Here is an 18,655-nt window from a genome sequence, read left to right as displayed (position 1 = left end):
CCTCATAGCTAACGTGTCACTTCGGGACGTTAAACGCCGCAATTTATTATTTTTTTGTCGAAGCCTCATTGGCCAATATCGATGACCAGCAGGGAAAAAAATCTCGTAAAGCAACGTCTCTGAAGACATTTATAGCTGTAACACGCACAAAAACACAGACACACGACGCACAGAGACACGCACACGCACGCACAAAGACGCGCGCACACAGATACGCACGCAGACACACGCGCGCACAGACACGCACGCAGATATACGCTCAAATAGAGGCACAGACACGCGCGCGCACACGCTAACAGACACACGCACGCACGCACACAGACGCGATACCGAACGCGCTACTTCGTAAAACACGCCGCCCAACCACCTCGGAAGCACTGCGCCCATGACTTCGCCCCGTCGGCTCCTAGAGCGAGTGGACCATCTACGGCAGCGCCTAATCACGTAATTGCAAGTGGCCAATAGGCGGTGCGGCGGCAAAGAGAAAACAGCAGCGGTAGCAGCGGTACTTTCAGAGTTCCAGTGACTTTAAGCGCACTTAGATGCTTCCGCCATCTATCGGCAGACATTCCCGCCCTGAAAGCGAAAGCGAGCGGACATAAGCGCGCTTGAATGCTTCCGCCATCTATCGGCAAAAAGGAAAAACACACACACACACAGACTTAAAAACATTCGCCAGAGAGCAGCACCTTCGGAATGAACGCGTTGTACAAGAAATAAGTAACTAATTTGAATAAACTGGACCTTACCAAACAAACAAGTGGCTTTTCATTGAAGAGAACACATTGGACAAAGAAATTTGATCGGTTTTCTTGATGAAGGGAGAACAGCACACAAAAAAAGTTGAATTAACTTGTACAGAATTTGTAACATCAATGCTCTTCATCAGGAGGTCCAAACGAGTTCCGTTCGGTACAAGCGATGTGGAGTGTATCATGGAGGTCTCTGCACTTAGTAAGCCTGCGCTCCCTCTGTGGAGACAAATTTTTGTAGGCCTCCTTCTGGGGCTTGTATACAATCCCAAAGACAGACTATCCGCGGTTTATTGCCGTGGCCTGATAAATGTTCTCGGTATTTTAAGTATATCTCCTCTGGTGGAGGTAAGCTCATGCGTCAACCACCTGCGTTGGGGGGGGGGATTTCTTTGACCGAACTTGGGGTGGCCGATTCAGCCGCCTGTCACGAACTCCCAAGAAGGAAGATTTTGAAAACAAAAATTTCTTCCCTACCGTTCCTCGCTAATAGGAAATTATATTCTATACTCAGTTAATCCACTAATCATAGAGTAATATAGAAGTAAAGAGCGGACACTCCCGTAGGCCCCAGCGGCCGACTTTAGGGTGCCTCGATGCCGACTTTTGTGCACAGCGCACCTAGCGGACCCGGGGAAACGCACTGGCCTCAGAGATGATAGGCCTAAGCAGGAATCTTGGAGGCTCTACTGTCAAAACCTGGTGGTGGGCATCTGCCCTTGACGCAGCTTTGTTGCCTCTTTGGAAGTGCTTAGGAAGAGCCGCCGCCGCCGCCTTTAAGGCCGACAGCTGCAGCTTCTTGTTGGACAGTTCACGGGGTGGAAGAAACAACCGTCGCAGCACCACAGCAGTACACAAAACGGACGTGCCCACGAAGCTTGCAGACGCCGCAAAAAAATACAGCCGCTCACACCGTCGGTCCGTCGCACACTGCCGCCTGGGCGTGCTTGCCCGTTGGCTTGACGCACTTAAAAGACGCCGCTGTTGCTGACGTAACTGCGGCCGTAGGCGCGCAGCGCACGTCACTGCAAGCCAAGATATGCCAAGACCGTACTCTTTTTCCTTTTTTTATTTGCACGTTCAGTGCCATCTGGCGGAAACGGGGAAGCGCCGAACTCGGCCGCGAAAGGGCCCGAGTGTCCGCTCTTTACTTTTATGTTACTCTATGCACTAATCTCAAAAGTAAAGTTGTTAACTAGAAGTGCAATCTAGTGTAGAATAATAAGTCCGTAATAAGGACAGGGTTAATTGGAGAGACATGGGACAGGCCTTTGCCCTGCAGTGGGTGTAGTCAGGCTGATGATGATGAAGACTATGACCAAAGTGCCACTTTATGCGTTAAAACTAAAAAGTCTTTAAAGTAATTCTCAATACTTTTTGAAAGTAGCTGTAATGTAGTTTCATCACTTTTTGAGAGCAGTAATTTGTAATGTAATTCAATTACTTTTACGACATTTGTAGGGAATTATTATACTTTTCATAACCAATTTTGCCAAGTATGTTAAAGACTCGGCTCACTATAGTTCAAGTTCGGATGGGCCGCGTGAGCGGGCACCCAGATGATTTGGATGGGGCGAGAAGGGATGTGCCACCTGTCCAACCGCGTAGGTGTAGACCGCAGGCTTGGAGTCGGTGAAAATGTTTGTTTGTTTGTTTGTTTGTTTTATTGGGGTTTTACGTTCCAAAGCGACTCAGGCTGTGAGGGACGCCGTAGTGGAGGGCTCCGGAAATTTCGACCACCTGGGGTTCTTTAACGTGCACTGACATCGCACAGTGCACCGGCCTCTATAATTTCGCCTCGATCGAAATTTGGCCGCCGCGGCCGGGATCGAACCCGCGTCTTTCGGGTCAGTAGCCGAGTGCCGTAACCACTGAGCCACCGCGGCGGGGCGCTGAATATGTATTCCACGGAGGTCTGCGTGACGGCAAGGGCAATAGCTGCCTCGTCGGCGTCTACAGAGGTCGAAGTGCAGACTAAAGCAGTAAGAATGGGTTGCAGAGAGTTGTCAGTGAGTGCAAGGGTGTGGGCTCGGTAGGGGCTGTACAAGGCGGCATCCAAATAAGCCACAGCAGGTTTCCGTCCGTACTCACGCCAGACAGCTGAGGCTCGCGCTACTCTGGGGAAGGGGTGGGGTTCAGGATACATATTCTTAGGGAGCGGATGAACGGCTAGGAGGGAAGAGACTTGGGAAGGGATGGGCAGTGAGGTGGGAAGGGGGATAAGAGGGGAGAGCTTAAGGGTGGTGAGAAGAGCGCGACCCGGACGGGTGCGGGAGAGACGGATGAGCTGCGCCGTACGATTGGCCTCCGTCAGCTCCGTAAGGGGGTTGTTGACGGCCATGAACAATAGCCGAGCCGTCGAGGTAGATGTGGAAAGGGACAGGACCAACTTATACGCCTGGCCAATGAGGCTGTTGACTTTGTCCTCCTCGGTGCGAGAAAGGAAGAGATAAGGGAGTAAATAGATGAAGCGGCTTGGAACAAAGGCCTGGACCAAGCGGCGGAGGTGGTTTTCGCGCATGCCGTGGTGGCGTTTGGCAATGCGGCGTACGAGGTGGATGGTCTGATGTACAGTGTTCGTGAGTCGAGTGATAAGTGTGGTGCTTGTCGTTGGACTGAACAAATAGTCCTAGGATGCGGAGGGTAGAGACGAGAGGAATGCGTGTGCCGTCCAGGTAGACGGCGAGAGGAGAAGGCGACATGGGGGCCGCAAGCTCCGATTTGGACGGGGAGCCGCTCATCCCTATAGCCCGAGCGTGAACCACCGAGTCCACGCCCGCCTGGAGAGTGGCCTCTATATCGCCAAGATAGCCGGTGGTCACCCAGAGGCTGATGCCATCGGCGTAGAAAGCATGAGATGGAGCTGGAATACTGCGCAGAGCACGTGCCAGCGGGAAGAGGGTTATGTTGAAAAGAAGCGCGGTCAAGACAGAACCTTGGGGGGTACCCTTGCTGACAAGGGAGAAAGGAGAAGAAAGTGGGCCGCGTGAGATTTCGGCTGTGCGGTGGGCGAGTAAAGCGGTGATGTAAGTATGGACACGGGGTTCGACATGGAGGGAGGAGAGAGAGTCCAAAATAGCAGTGTGATGTACATTGTCGAATGCTTTGGTAAGGTCCAGCGCCAGGATAGCTCGAGTGCGTTTGTGGTGGGAGGGGTGTAGGACATCCTCGGAAGCGGACGCCGTGAGCCAAGGACGAACTGAGCCAAGGGGGACACTTTCTTCTTTATTGTCTGCTTCGAAAGGTTACAGCAGGGAGCAAACAGATTAAGTTCGCCACTCAATTCTCAAAATCAGGAGCGGATAAGTTTCTCTCAATGCAGAAACTCAGAACCGTTTCAAGGAACATAACCGCTCCAGGCTTGTGGACTCTTAGACGAGGAGGAACTCACACTTGAGGGTTGTTCCCATCCCCTCCATCACTGCATCACCAAAGCACAGCGCTTTGTACACTTCTTGCAGCTTAAGCACGTTCTCTCTGAAGTAATCGCTGACAGATCGCGCATCTTCTTCCACTTTCTTACACCCATCCTGCTGCGCCAAATACACTGTGCTGGTCAAGAAGGAAGACGACATCGTATATAGAAAGATTGTTCTACGCCTAGGAGTCGTATCCCTAACGGCATCGAGGGTAATTCTTTCTTTATTGTCTGCTGGATCGCGTTTAAAAAGAGCAGCGCATTCCAGCAGTCAATAAATGCGTCTTCAACAGACTCAGGTTTGTGACACAACCAGCAGTCAGCTGACCATAGAAAACAATGCCTTCTCCTCCATCCATGTTTTACCGGCAACGTACGCGTGTGCAACATAAAGAAAATTGTCTTTTTTAAACGAATTTTCTCTTCGGCCTCCACTATACAAAGATCGGTACATTGGCTCGAGGAAGACAGTCAAGCAAATATTCGAGTATAGTTGCTTATGCGTGACATTTGAAAGCTAATGCGAACTGAAGCGAGCATTCAGCAACCGGAAAGCAAACATCGCGTCTTTCAAAATCGACTTGGACTGCATTGCAACCCGTTTTCAAGGGAAGCAACTTATTACGGCAAAGCCGAAGACAGCCGAACTGAATTCCGCAGGAAAGGGTCGCTCTGACCACGCAGAAACATGAATCTCAGCCACACTTGCCTTAGATACAAGTGCGGCAAGACAAGACCGCTTTTTTCCAAACGTACAAAAGATTATCGCGCTGTGTCCTTTCCATGAGAACTGCCAAACAGAAACTGCGAAGAGACTATGAAACTTTTGAATGCCATGTGGAGAGCACGAAAGGACCTGCAACGAATACCACACTTTTGAAACCAAGAAGAAAAAGACACCGTTAAATTTTGAATATCGCCTCAACAACGTCCCACATCAGATGTTAGCTGGTCAACGCACGTTCGAAAGATCACAAAAAAAGCTACGAACAAACTTTTTTGTGAAACGTATGCTGCGTCATTTAACTCCCTGCACTAAGCAACTCGCGTATGTCACCCTTATTCGTCCAGTTCTTCAATACGTCAACATAACTCGGTTTCCGTACGTGAAAAAACGATGTGACCATGTTAGAAAGCGTGCAGCGCAAGGCTGTTGGATTCCTATTCAATAGCTACCGCCGCACCGATTCCCAAACTGAACTACTGGATCGCGCAGGCCTTCCGACGCTGACTAACCGAGCAAACGTACACCGCTTGAAGCTATTTTAACTGCTTAACAATTCCTTTAAGATTGATCCCTTAGCCTTTATTAGTATCAACTGTTCTAGAAACACACGCCGCAAATACGCTCTCATGCTTCAGGAGTTCTCGTGTTAAAACAACGCCTTTCTCTACTCCTTTTTTCCTCTCGCAGTGCGCGAGTGGAACAAACTTGATCCAGTAATTGCACAACAGAGCTCGCCCGATAAGTTTACCCAGCTTGTAGAAGAAGCGCTATTGTGGCCAAAAGCAGAGTAAGACTATTTTACGATATCTGCGTCGTTATTACATTGGTCATTTTGCTTTCAGTGTTTGGTGTTTCATTTCTTGCTTTACGATCCTAATTTTACAAATTGTGTACCAACCATTGTTACATATGTATTTTCAAACACAGTAAGTATTCTGTGTTGCCTCTTCAATTTCTTACCAATACTGTAAAAAATGTTTCTTGAACCCACCCCTGTTACAATCCCTCTGGGGATTGACAGTATATTTAAATAAATAAACAATATTGCATATGTATGCTTGCGCTAAAGGACAGGTTCCTTTCCAACCATATTTTGTGTACGTGTCGACATTCCTCGAATTTATTCGTTCCAAGAGTTATCAAGATCTCGATATCTGTAGAGAAGAACAGCCAGGCAATTGAAAGGGATATGTGGCCATTTTGCACATGAATGACTCCTAGGCGCTGATGCCCAGTAATGAAGTTACTGCATAGCATAAATCATTTCTCGCTGTTTAAAGTGATGAAGCAATATTACAGTTCGTTTTGGAGATAATCATTTTGTCCTTTCTTTCTAAAAATTACGTACGGCTTGTTGCTAATGGTATGTGCTATTACATAATTCAGATGAGCAATATTTTAACTCCGTTCGCACAATATGTGCGCCACCAGAGCTTGCGCTGTGTACGCACATAGACCTCAGAGTTCATCGTTCTCACTCTCTTTCACCGCATAAAATAGCAAAAATAAAAATATACGAATAAAATAAAATAGCTTGTCATGCAACTGGATGTCGCCGGGCTGGCTCAGTTGGCAGATGCAGTCGCCCTCAGTGTCGAAGCGTCGGCTGGTCTACGAAGAGTCGGCAGGTATTTTTACCAGCATCTGCAGCGAAGAAAAAATTTGATCACGTACGCGATAAAAAAAGTGACGGACGTACCAGCGCGTTTAATTGGGTGGAGAAAAGGATACAACTAGATCTTTTTTTTTTGTACTGGGAGAGGAAAAATTCACTGGGTGAAATTTAGGCAGAGAACGCGGAGCCGTGAAAAAGGCAGTTTTCAGAATTTGTTGCAAGGCCTATATCTCATTTGAGTAATGAATAAATTAACGCTCAGAGGTGACAAGATCGAAAGGTTGAAAACTTTAGCGAAGTAGACGAAATTGAGGTGACCTTGTCCCCCTTCGTTTCAGCAGATCTTTGAGAATGCACGAGAAGCTGAAGCAACTATCTTGTCATACAGGGTATAAATGCTTCAGATTTATTCTTTAAGTAACTAAATCGTTTGATACAATATGTACACAATTGTGCACGTGGCAATGTCCCAGCTTTTTTTCAGACGTCATTGGACACTTGTCCCCAATTTGAATCTCCCGATTTCTGCGTAGTAAGAATTGTCTATAAAGCGCCTTGGCGCAAGCGAAGTTTACGCTCCTCTCCGATGTCGCATCAAGTTGCACTGAGCAGTACTCAGTAGTATTGCGAATTGCTCACTATTATTTTTTTCACAAGGTTTTTATGGGTAGCTTTGACAACTATTTTTTTTTTTGGCATGGTGCGACGAAATAGTACGCCCACAAGCTATTTATCTATTTCAACTATGCACACTATCATTCCAACGTAAACCAAGATAGGAGTGGCTACAAGCATTAAATTTTTCTACAGTGGTGCTTCGTTAATACGAGCCCCGTTAATACATGAGGCTCGAATTATGGACAATCTTTCTGGGAACAAACTTTTTCAGTCTATTTACGCCTCGTTAACATGGAAACACGCCGTCCGGACAAAGGACAGCGTGAAAATGTACGGAGCCCATTCGGACCCATGAATTTTTTGCGCAGAACACCGCAAAACCACCACCACGGGACACCAGTACGAACGTACAGATGCCGTATAAATGTCGTTTTTGTCTGTGTGTGCTTTCATGTTTTCAATGAAGCAAGGTAGGCGGTCAACGCGCACTACTATTTCCCTCATTGCATGAATGGCTGGGAACAAAATTCTCCCTGTTCGCTTAGCAGCCGAATGAGTACGGAGTTTGAACACTAGTAGTAGAAGATGCTTCGCACCAGAAGGCGTCATCAAGCGTCTGTGGACCACTAGGAGCAACGCTATGATAATGGCGACCAGAATATTAAACCTGGCGATTGCAAGATTGCGCGATGTCCACTTCACTGCCCGCCGATATGCAAAGAAGCAGTGCCTAATCATGAAGAGCATTGTTTCCATAATATCTGCTTTCTATTCATGATTCACTACTAGGAACGTCTCGCATTATGGTTACTTTTCTCGGGAACCAAAGCGTCCATATTAAGGAGGCACGACTGCGCTGAGTTAACGTAGAATCCGTGCAGAATCTGAGAACGCGATGATTATCCGGAAAGCACATACCAGTACCGCATGCGCCAGCACTGAATACTGCGAGAAACATTGTTTTCTTTGTTCACTGGTCATGTTGCTTCTTTATTTTCTCCGGTTTTATCTTTATCGATATAGTTTCCGTGCCTTTATTTTCATTATTAAAGACTTGCATTTTGAAGTTTTGGCGAAAAGGTTTCAGACGCGCTGTTCGCTGTGCCTTGAAAGAGACAACGGCAGCAGCGGCCGCACTCACCCGAACATCGTGCCGAGCAGAGACCACGGGGGAGTCGGGTCCCGACCGCGCGTCGCAGCCCACCACGTCGCCATCTTCGACGACGGATCCCAGCCCGTTAACGGCGAGGTACCCCACAACGAGTGCCCCGTGGTGCCGAGCCCTGGCCGCCAGAAGCCACTTGCTGGGAGCCTCGTGACCAACGACGACGACTGCCGTCGCTGTGGCCCCGCCCCCGGCGTGTGGAACCAGCCAATGGGAGCGGGCGCCCAAGGACGGCGACAGAGGCTGCCAGCGGTATCGAGTGCCTCTGCTCTGTGCCAGGTACTCGAAGGCGGACGCCAGGCGGCAGCGGCCCTTGGCACGATCCGCCACGAGGCAGCCGCGGCCGTCGGCGAAGCACGGAAGCGTGTCGCCCCTGCAGAGGCAGCACACAACTTTTAATGCGAGGGCATCACGTGGGCCACGACGGCGACAACTGTCCGGCGTCGGCGTCTGTGGGAAGCCTCGACCGGCCAACCTTGCCACGTGGCGCTTGAGGGGAGTTCCCGCTCTCCACCCACCACCATCCCCCTGCCATAAGACCGGGTAGAACGAAACAACGGCTATAATGAAGCACCGGCGAAGGACTGTTCAGTGCCATGTGATGTAGATTGTGTCCTTGTAATGGCAGTGGCTTAGGGAAGTTTTCAAAAAATACAGAAATTCTGTCACAACCACTTTGCGTAAAACAAAAAAATGCGTATTTTGAAAACTTATTTAACAATTCAACTAGTCAGACTGATGTTCTATGGCGCGAACTTAACAAACTATTGAATACTGGCACACGTAACAATCAAGTACTTCAACTAACAGTAAATGCTAAAACACTAGAAGGGAAGGACCTAGCGGACGAGTTTAACAAATACTTTACAAATCTTTCCTCGGGAACACTTGTACAAGACAGCGCTGAAATTAAAAAAATATTTAGGTGCACCCAATCCTAAATCTGCCTTTTTTGAACCGACTACTGATGAAGAAATTTACTCTACCTTTATGTCCTTAAAGAATGGTAAAGCCCGGGACATTGATGATCTTGAAATTAAACCCGTTAAATACGTCTTAGACCTGCTGACTCCAGCTCTTTGTCACATTTACAATACGTGTTTACATACTGGTACCTTTCCAGATATTATGCAGTGTGCAAGAGTAGGAGTGATATATAAATCAGGCGATCAAAATAACTTTTCAAATTATCGACCGATCTCAGTGTTACCCGTTTTTTCCAAAGGTCTAGAAAAAATAATATGCAAGCGAATCACCGGTTTCTGTGATAAGCACAAGCTTTTATCTCCACAGCAATTCGGGTTCCGTCGAGGTATGTCCACTGAATTAGCTTTGTTGACGCAGAAGGAATTAATACTTAGAGGGTTTGAAAATAACAAAATGACCCTAGGTATTCTGATCGATTTCTCGAAAGCATTCGACAGAATTGACCACAAAATTTTATCTACAAAGTTAGAGCATTATGGATTTCGAGGAGTTTCTGGTAACCTTCTCAAGTCATGTTTAAACCACCGTAAACAATGCGTCGTGATTAACAAAGCTCACTCTTCCCTATTAAATGTCACTTCAGGTGTGCCGCAAGGCAGTATACTCGGACCGGTTTTATTTAATATTTACATAAATGATATAGTAAACACCAGCACACTTGCATCTTACATCATTTATGCAGACGACACAAGCATTTTTTTCCAGTCAGCCAGTATTGAAGAACTCACTGATTTCGCAAATGTTACACTTGAAAAATTGTCTCAATGGACTCAAATAAATAGTTTACAAATTAACGTTGCTAAAACAAGAGCCATATTATTTACTCCTGTACAGAAGGTTATCAGTCGGGATATCGACATAAAACTCGGTTCCAAAAAATAAAAGTCGTTAAAGAAATAAAAACATTGGGTGTGACGTTCAATCAACATCTAAACTGGAATGCCGACGTGGAACGCGTGGCGGGAAACCTGGCAAGAGCTTGTGGCGTACTGTGTAAGTTTAGAACAATGCTTCCGACTAAAATTAAGTTAATCCTTTATAATTCAATTTTCGCTCCCCATATTAACTACTGCAGTCTTGTATGGACGGACACAACTCAATCCAACCTTACCAAATTGATGCTATTACAAAAGAAAGCAATTCGTCATGTAGCAAATGCCTCATATGACGCCCATACAAGAGAACTTTTTGCTTCGTTTAATGTACTCCCCATACACCACATACATAAACTTAACCTCGTTATGAAGTACAAACACAGTATATTCAAACTAACAACGAAGCTTTCCTCAGCTTATGTAATTTACATCGACCTTTAGAAGTGCCCTACATATTCAGAAACAGAGAACACTGGTCTATACCTTGCAGTCTATACCTTGCAGTATATCATGCTGCAGTACCACATGCCTACATATTTGAATTTCCTACAAAATATAAATATAGATATACATAACCTTAGCAAATACAAGTGGCAGAAATACCTTATTCTTGAAGACATATGAGTTTAATTATGTTTTTACGACACAAACTGCTTTTGTACTGCGGATGTATTGTATCTTTTTATCATCGTCTATTTTCCTGCTTCTATTATGTGAACTTGTGTACACCCGATTATATTTGACCCTTTGGAGCTGCTGACGCGATTTGTTTTTGTTTGTTTTCCTGCTAGATATGTTTCTTTCATTTTCTGTGCGTTGAATTGTAATCTTAATATGTATAAATAGTCTGCGACGAGCTGACACAGATACATGTTCATTTCTCACATCAAAACTATTTCAGATATAGCACCTGTCTTACTGCACATTCCATTGCATACTTTCTTTCTCGCTGGTTGTAAGTCCTGCATGTATATATATATATATATATATGTGTGTGTGTGTATGTGTGTATGTATATATATATATATGTAATAACGTGACAGTCTGTTGGCCTTGTCAGTTAGGGGTGGGAGCCTCGTCAAGCTACTGAGTTTGTGGCTTTTTGCTCCTACCCTAGCATTTCTTTTCTGTTTCAGGACAAAAATGCTGAATAAAGTTGATTGATTGATTGAATAAAGAGTAGCGGTAGTGGCCGTAGTGGTACAGCTAGCTCATGCTGCATGCGCCTTTTGTTCAGTCAAAGCAACTAAGATGACGTCATAGAAAAGTTCTGCTGCCATCGCTGCTGCCTTCCGAACAGACCGTGCTCACCTCTATTCATCAAGACTTGCCGCACTTGTCGTGGCTTTGAGGTTCCGTACTCCTGTCACTCAAAAAATATCCGCGTTAGAATCCGACCCGTGGGAGTGTTTTTTTCTTCTTGGATTTGTTTCCGCAACGCAGGAGGACCTCAGAGACCGCTTAAATCGCTCACCGTGGCCAACCGTGTTAGCGCACTAAAACAGGCAAGGGACGAGGAAGGAAGGAAGGACAAGGATGTCCCAACTAGCTTCACTACTTTTTGTTCTGGAGGTGAAATCTACTTCGCATGAATGGAAAATAATATCGTGGAGCAGTACCTTTTATTACCTCTCGTAAACTGATCTCCCTTCATCACTGGTGCACAAATCCTCACATGGATACATGGATGATCGCCGGCAAGACCAACTAGTCTTTATCCATGGCGTATGACATCTTCACAAGAGGAAGTGGACTTAGCTGCCAGTTAGTCATTCATAGCCTCTACACACACACATGGCCACGAAAAAAATCTCTCCCTCTCCCGTAACCGAGAGTAGAGTAAGCATGAAATGTTTACGGGCATAACACATTGGTTGTAGATGGTACTAGTCAGAATCTTGAAATGTGTCTACCACACCACACTCTTCTTGTTGCGTCGAAGCGATTACCTGCTATAGTGCGGGCTTAGGTAGACAGGCGTGAACCGTGGCGGCCTTGTCGCTTTCGGGAGCGGCCGCATAATCATGGCGTCGTCTGCACTGGCGAGCGGACTTGTGCTGTGGCGTATCACTCGCAAAGCGATCGCTTTCCGCAAGACGCTTCCTAACTCTCCTTTCATCAGGCTCCATTGCTCGGCTTAAGCAGCTGTGATGGTGGCGGCATTGAAATGCAGGACGATGCAGAAGCGTACGTGGACACGACGAGACGCAGGCCTGACAAGAATGTATATGCAGCCCGTTCGAATACTCCGCGAGCGTGTATACATCTGCCTGCCAAAGGGGGAAAACTTCATGAGCTGAAGGCCCAGCGGCTGGTCTTTTACATGCGTGAGTGTGGGACCGCAGCGCATCCTTGGGGACGGCGCAGAAGCGCGGCCCTCTCTCTTAGTGAGTCTCGTTAAATCTCGTATACGGTGCCCGGATGCTCTCGTTTCAGTGCCCGCATGAGTGGAATTCAGTGCCCGGATCAGTGGAATTAAGTGCCCGGATGTTGGCTCTCGGTCTCGACGTGATGTCACCACACAGCCGACAACGGGAGCTAAAAGCATTTCATGTTTAAAACACACTCATAAGCGTCCAGTGTTAGTCTCAGCGAAGGAATTTCTAAACCGCCCGTGCCTGGTCACCGTGCGGCCCAGGATCTGCCCGACAGCCTCGTCCGCTCCGATCCTCGCGGGCCACAGAGGTGCACTGCGAGGCAGCACTGCGGGCAGCCATCGCTCGACGGGGAAGGCGTCCAGCCGTTTGCTCAGCACCTGCAGCGACCGCGACGGAGGCCTCAACACGCCGTCCGAGCCGGACAGCACCCGCCGCGCTGAAGACAGCAGGCCGCCGGACGGGAGGCTGTGCGGCGAGGGGAGAATGATGATGCAACCGCAGCCAACGCAATTCACATGCACCCTCGTGCGATACAGTTTGACATTCGTATTAAGCAACCCCTTAGCTTTATTGTGAGACCTTTCATAGCCTCGAACAGTCTCAGGTGTACCAGTCCGCAGTAGACTGCGAGACACGAGAAGTGTTCGAAACAAAATTCATTCCTTTTCCTCTGTGACATTGGGTGAATTTCTCACGTGGCCACCCTAAACGATATGATTTTCATTCAACGGTGACAACTGCACAGCCTTTTTGTCCTCCACTGGAGTTAAGTTCACTGATGTAGGCTTAGGAAAGCCGCCCTTGCCCCATCATTTTGACTTTACGAACCTCATTAATCTGTTTCCTGCCGCGTCTAGGGAGACCTAAATTTCTCTATATTTAACTGGTCCCGTGCTGCTCAAGGATGTCTCACTCATGTACGCTTCTTTTTTTAATCTCAGCTTAGGCGTTCTCCAATCTATATTCAGTTTATCATTATATCATCGCTGCTATTTTTCGGTCAGTTTTTATGTCCTCGCCGTTTTGACACGTTTCTCATATTCCAAAATATACCAGCATGACGAGGTACCTACTCTGCCAACTTTTTATTGGTCATTTTTCTTTCTTTCATTCAGTGCACTTTCTTTTTTATTCCAGACTTTTTTGCGCGCCGCCATCAGAGTCCTGGCTCTTCAAAAGACGCACCCTTCGTCTTCGTACTTGAGCTGCCTGGCGAAGAAGATGACGTCACCCAAGGCGGCGGGGTCTGCCCTGACCGCGTTGTCCGGTACACTGGCGTGTACACCTACCGGCAACCAGGCAAGCACCAGTCCCTCGGTCTCCAGGAGGTACTGGAAGTAGCCGCTGCGCGCCAGGCCGGAGCTCTGGCTGGACACGCACGTCGGCCTGGTGACGCAACAGTCAGTTTATTTTTCACAGTACTCCCAAAGGCCATCATTACCGCTGGAGGTATTCAGGGTGTACTGGGTGAGTTAGCCGAGAAAGGGGCCAGCGCATGCACAGAAAATAGGCGCATGCCGTCTGCCCGTGTGTGGGTGGACGGGCACACTTTCAGCACTACACAAGAGGTTAGCTGTATCACTGTATTCCGGCGTGCAGGCCATCCTTCAATCTATACTGGAGTAAGGGATAACAATCACGGTAGGGACTTTCGTGCATCGTCCGCTCTCAATCAGAAAAGTGAGTCGAGTTTCCTCAGAGAACAGGTATTCGTTTGTTGCGTACTCAGGTGCTTCTCTCAGTGACAGCTGCGTATGTGACTTTATCACGGGCAGAACATGTACATCACTTTCACTCAACAACAACTCCAAAAACTATCGTATGCTCTCAACACTCCTTACAAAACATCCCTCCAACTTCCCATTCCCATTTCGCCTCACCAGAAGCAGCGTCTCGATCGGACAATTGCACAAAGACAGGCATGTTGCTTGCCTGCCTCACTCCCGACAGGGCCGATGGGTCTTAAAACTGGAAGATATGTCTCCTCTTTCAGAAGAAGCAGCGAAAGCGAACAAAAACTAATAGAAGTAACGCTAGGGGCACCACTATACAGTTCGCTTCAAACTTTCGTGGAGGCGAGCGCTGCTGTTTCAACCGCACCGAGAAGGCAGCGATAAGAAAAGGTAATCGACCCGCATTGGCCAAACATGTGAAGACAAAAAACGCACAGCACACGAGGTTAGACGAAGGGTTTACTGAAGTTATCCATCCAATGCTACCCGCAAAGAAAAAATGGGGAGATTCCTTTGCTGAATCAGTCGCCAGCAACGTTGGTCGTCCCTGCAAGGTCTACAGAACTTACGCGAAGGAACGACGTCGTCAAAATTAGCGGCTGTATACTTCTCTCGGTGAGTGCAATAGGCGAGTGAGACGCGATTTCGTCTGATCTTATGTGGATTTTCCCAAGTGTAATAAGTTTTGTTTGCACGCTCCGTTTCAGTAATTCTTTTTGAGGTAGAATCAGGACTCCAACCAGGCAATTCTGCTGTGGGAAGGACATTGCAGCCATGGAGGAAGGAAAGAACTCAGGAGAGGCGGCTACGTCACATTTTTTGAAGCCGACTCGGAAACCCCTCACTCCCCCCCCCCCCCCCCCCCCCCCCCCCCCCCCCCCCCCCCCCCACACACACACACTTGGCCGCCCTCACAGCGTGCTCGCGCATCCGCAGCAGACGACGCCGCTGCGCCCAGCGTTACTATTGGCTGCACCCTCTGGCGATGACTCGCAGCAGTGCCTTGCAAAAGCCCCTGACTTCCGGCGCACTTTTCGGTGAGAAGCTCGGATAGCAAGGGCCTCCATGGTCCTCCATGGTCGCAGTGCTCTTTAACCTTCCTCTTTCGGGAGAGACCCAAAGTTGTCGCAAAGCTCATAAAATACTCCCGGGACAGAGATACAAATTTCTTAAAGCAGCAAAGAAGAGCAAAGCGCTTATTCCGTTGCGCAGTCTCAGCAGCTTACTTGGCCTTCCGAGCAACTAAGCACGGCGTCCAGGCGTCTCCCCGGTCGGCGCGGCCGGCGTAGTACAGCGAGCGGCCGTCGAAGCCAGCGGCCACCGACGACCGCGGGTGGTGAGCGTCGGCGACCGTCAGCCAGTGCACTGCGTGGAGCGGAGACACGTGCAGCGCTGTTGACTTTTCACGAATGCGTCGGCTGAGGTTAGCCATTTACAAAACGTGGTAGCTACAGCGCCTGACTACCAGCGCCACCAGCGGCAGCGACAAAACCGTGCATGGCCGCACATTTTACGCACCGACTACGTCATACAAGTATACTAGCCCTGTAAAGCAGCGTTTAGTCGAAGTTACAAGGCGCACATGTTTCGTTTAAAGTCGTAGGTTGTCCGTCGCGTCATTTGATTTCTTCTCGCTTTTTGGAGAAAAAGTGAGTGACCGAGAACTTTCTGCAACCATTTCAAGGTGGTTGAAGGGTAGGTTAGATCCTACAGCAGCACATCGTGGGACGCTCTCTCTGCGTTCGCGCTGCGGGCCTGCTCCGATATGGTTGCGTATTATTTAGTTATTTAGTATAACAAATAACAAAACAAGCTGTCTGATTAAGGAACGGAAAGAAGCCAACGTAGTCCCAATCCACAAAGGTCGTTAACGAAATGGTCTTGTAAAGTAGAGGCATATCTCCCTGACTCGCATGTATTGTATAATAATGGAACACATGATTTACAGTTCTGTGATCAAATACCTTGTATATAATAAATTGTTCACTGAATCCCAACATGGTTTTGGAGCTGGCCGTTCAAGTGCAACGCAGTTCGCTGAATTATCTCATGACCTGTCTTCTGCCTTCGACAGCCGGAAGGAGGTTGAGTGCGCATCCTTGGACTTCAGTTCCCCATCTCCAGGGTACTTTATAAGCAGGTACTTTATACTTTATATATCGTGTCTTGGTATAACAAGCAAAGTGCTTCAATGGAATAAAAATTTTCTTGAAGGGCGCAAGCAACGAGGTGATCGATGACCAGTTTTCATACATAGCAATGGTTACTTTTGGTGTTCTGCAGGGATTTATGTTAAGGGGACAGGGTAAGCCCCATCTTTCCAATATATTTTGGGGCACATTGTGGTGCACTTTTCGCAGCAACTAATAAAGATAGCGGCACGATGTTTACTTCATTTTGTTCAGAATTTCTGCTTCTAGCCGCCGTACCAAAATTATTTTAGTATACGAGAAATTAAATTATTAGTGATTTTTTTACTTTCTACACCCTAATTTTGACTAAATTTTGTATATATTTTTATTTTAAAACAACCAATGCTATTCGCACGCTGATAATTTTGGTACAGTAAATTGCCACATATATGTACTGTATACAGAGAAAAAATCAGCTTGATATCTATAGTCATTTCGAAAATAATGGTACCGACGTAACAAAAAATTTTTGTTTTGAGAAAACCGACTTAAAAGTAAACAAAACCTTCAATCCCTAGATTTCGACTTAGCCAACTCATTTTGACTAATTTATTCAGTAGGCACCAGCTGCATAGTCATCATCTAGGTCAGCTTGACGCTTCTTTTCCTGCTGTTCGGCTTCTCGTGGATGTTTTGTCACTTGCTGCGTAGCTCGTCAGCAAAGTAAACTCGACGCCGGTCGACTTTCTTCAGCCAGTGGACAGTGTTGCTGCCCGGACTTAGTCCGCATGCCTCAAGAACTTTAGTTATTGCGATGTCGCCATCATTGAAGGTCAGAACAGCATCCAATGTAGCAATCTTCATTGTCTGTAGGCCCGCAAAGACATTTTTTTGAGCACACTCCCATACCACGTTGTGGAAGGACTCGTTTGGGCTCTGGATGGTTGCCAGAGACCTTGAATGGTTGCCAGACAGCTTGGATGGTTGCCAGAGAGCTTTCTCTTGCAGCTAAATTCAGTAGCATTTCGAGTTTTTTTAGTTTTAGTAAAAACGGAGAAAACACATCGCTCGTAAAGGGGGTGTGTCGCTGACCGCTTTGCTGTCAGATAGCTTTTTCAGGTTGATATATATTGCACAGAACGAAGTGTGATACATCAAACGATGCAGAAAAGAATGCAATTTCATATTTAGCAAAAACTAAAAATTGATACTTTTCAGATTTTTTGCTTACCCTGTCCACTTAAGGCCTCTTCTGTTCTTAATTTATGTCAATGACGTACTGAAAAATGTTATTTGTCGGGTGCGGTTGTGCGCGGATGACCGAGTTTTGTATCATCCGGATAAAGCCTCATGTGACACAGATAATCTCCAGCAAACTTGGGCCGCATTCAACGCAGGGGCGAAAAGTTTAGTTAGTTCAGTTTAGTTTATGGGGTTTAACGTCCCAAAGCGACTGAGCCTATGAGGGCGAAATTCTAGAAACTCGTGTACTGTGCACTGTCAGTGCACGTTAATAGGGAGTTTTAGAATAGGGGGCCCCAAGCTTTGGGGGCCCCAAGAAGTTTGGGGCGTCGAATTGCGCATGCGCAGAACGCAAGCCCCGCCCTGGGTCTTGGGTTAGCGTTAGCGGCGAACGCTATTTCGCCAAAATAGCGTGCGCCCCAACGCTGCTCTACGTTCAGGCAACATGGCGGCGCCCGTCGAAGCGGAGCCTCTCACTACACCACCGATTCGTTGTTGTCGCTGGGCTGTGCCCCACGTTCACGGCAAACGAAAGGCACACGAAGCTATCGCTTTGTCTGATGATGCCCTCACCACAAAGTTTTAGCGATAAAACACCCCAGATTTTCAGATTGCTTCTGTGTTTACATTGCCGCTAGGCTTAGCGAGTATACGTCGTTTGACGTCAGAGAGCGCGCGAGGTTCAAACAGGCGTGAGTCCCAACACCGCAACATGGCGGCACCCGTCGAAGCGGGGCCTTCCGCTTCACCACCGATTCGTTGTCGCCGCTACTCTGTGTATTAAGTTAACGGCAAACAAAAGGCACACGAAGCTATCGCTTTGTCTGATGATGACCTCACTACAAAATTTTAGCGACGAAATGCCCTATATTTTCAGATTGCTTCTGTGTTTACAAAGCTGCTAGGCTAAGCGAGTACGCATCGTTTGGTTGCCGTAGAGATGACTTGGTGGGACGTTCGAATGGAGTTTCTCGACTCAGTAAAAACACACACTTATAAATTTTACTCTTAAA

At 47.4% G+C, this 18,655-nt stretch overlaps 1 protein-coding gene across 6 annotated transcripts in view; it reads right to left on the bottom strand.

Annotated features, from left to right (window-relative positions):
* Positions 1 to 3,957: 3,957 nt before the first annotated feature.
* Positions 3,958 to 18,655, bottom strand: part of LOC149362846 (uncharacterized) — a 30,162-nt gene continuing 15,464 nt past the window's right edge. For 3 of the 6 annotated variants that reach the window (XM_089573267.1, XM_089573269.1, XM_089573268.1), the window contains 5 exons: positions 15,495 to 15,633; positions 13,721 to 13,921; positions 12,776 to 13,000; positions 8,272 to 8,668; positions 3,958 to 6,541 (listed from right to left, as the gene is read on the bottom strand). In XM_089573267.1, coding sequence (XP_089429393.1) covers positions 6,509 to 6,541; positions 8,272 to 8,668; positions 12,776 to 13,000; positions 13,721 to 13,921; positions 15,495 to 15,633 — 995 coding nt within the window. In that variant the 3' untranslated portion in view covers positions 3,958 to 6,508. The remainder of the gene's footprint in view (positions 6,542 to 8,271; positions 8,669 to 12,775; positions 13,001 to 13,720; positions 13,922 to 15,494; positions 15,634 to 18,655) is intronic. The other 3 variants (XR_016289055.1, XR_016289056.1, XM_089573270.1) reach the window with 3 other exon arrangements.

This window comes from Amblyomma mixtum, chromosome 2 (genome assembly GCF_055824585.1).
Source record: "Amblyomma mixtum isolate Tamu chromosome 2, ASM5582458v1, whole genome shotgun sequence".
Lineage (NCBI taxonomy): Eukaryota > Metazoa > Arthropoda > Arachnida > Ixodida > Ixodidae > Amblyomma > Amblyomma mixtum.
The sequence above is the reverse complement of the archived record's forward strand: the minus strand, read 5'-3'. Positions and strand labels throughout refer to the sequence as shown.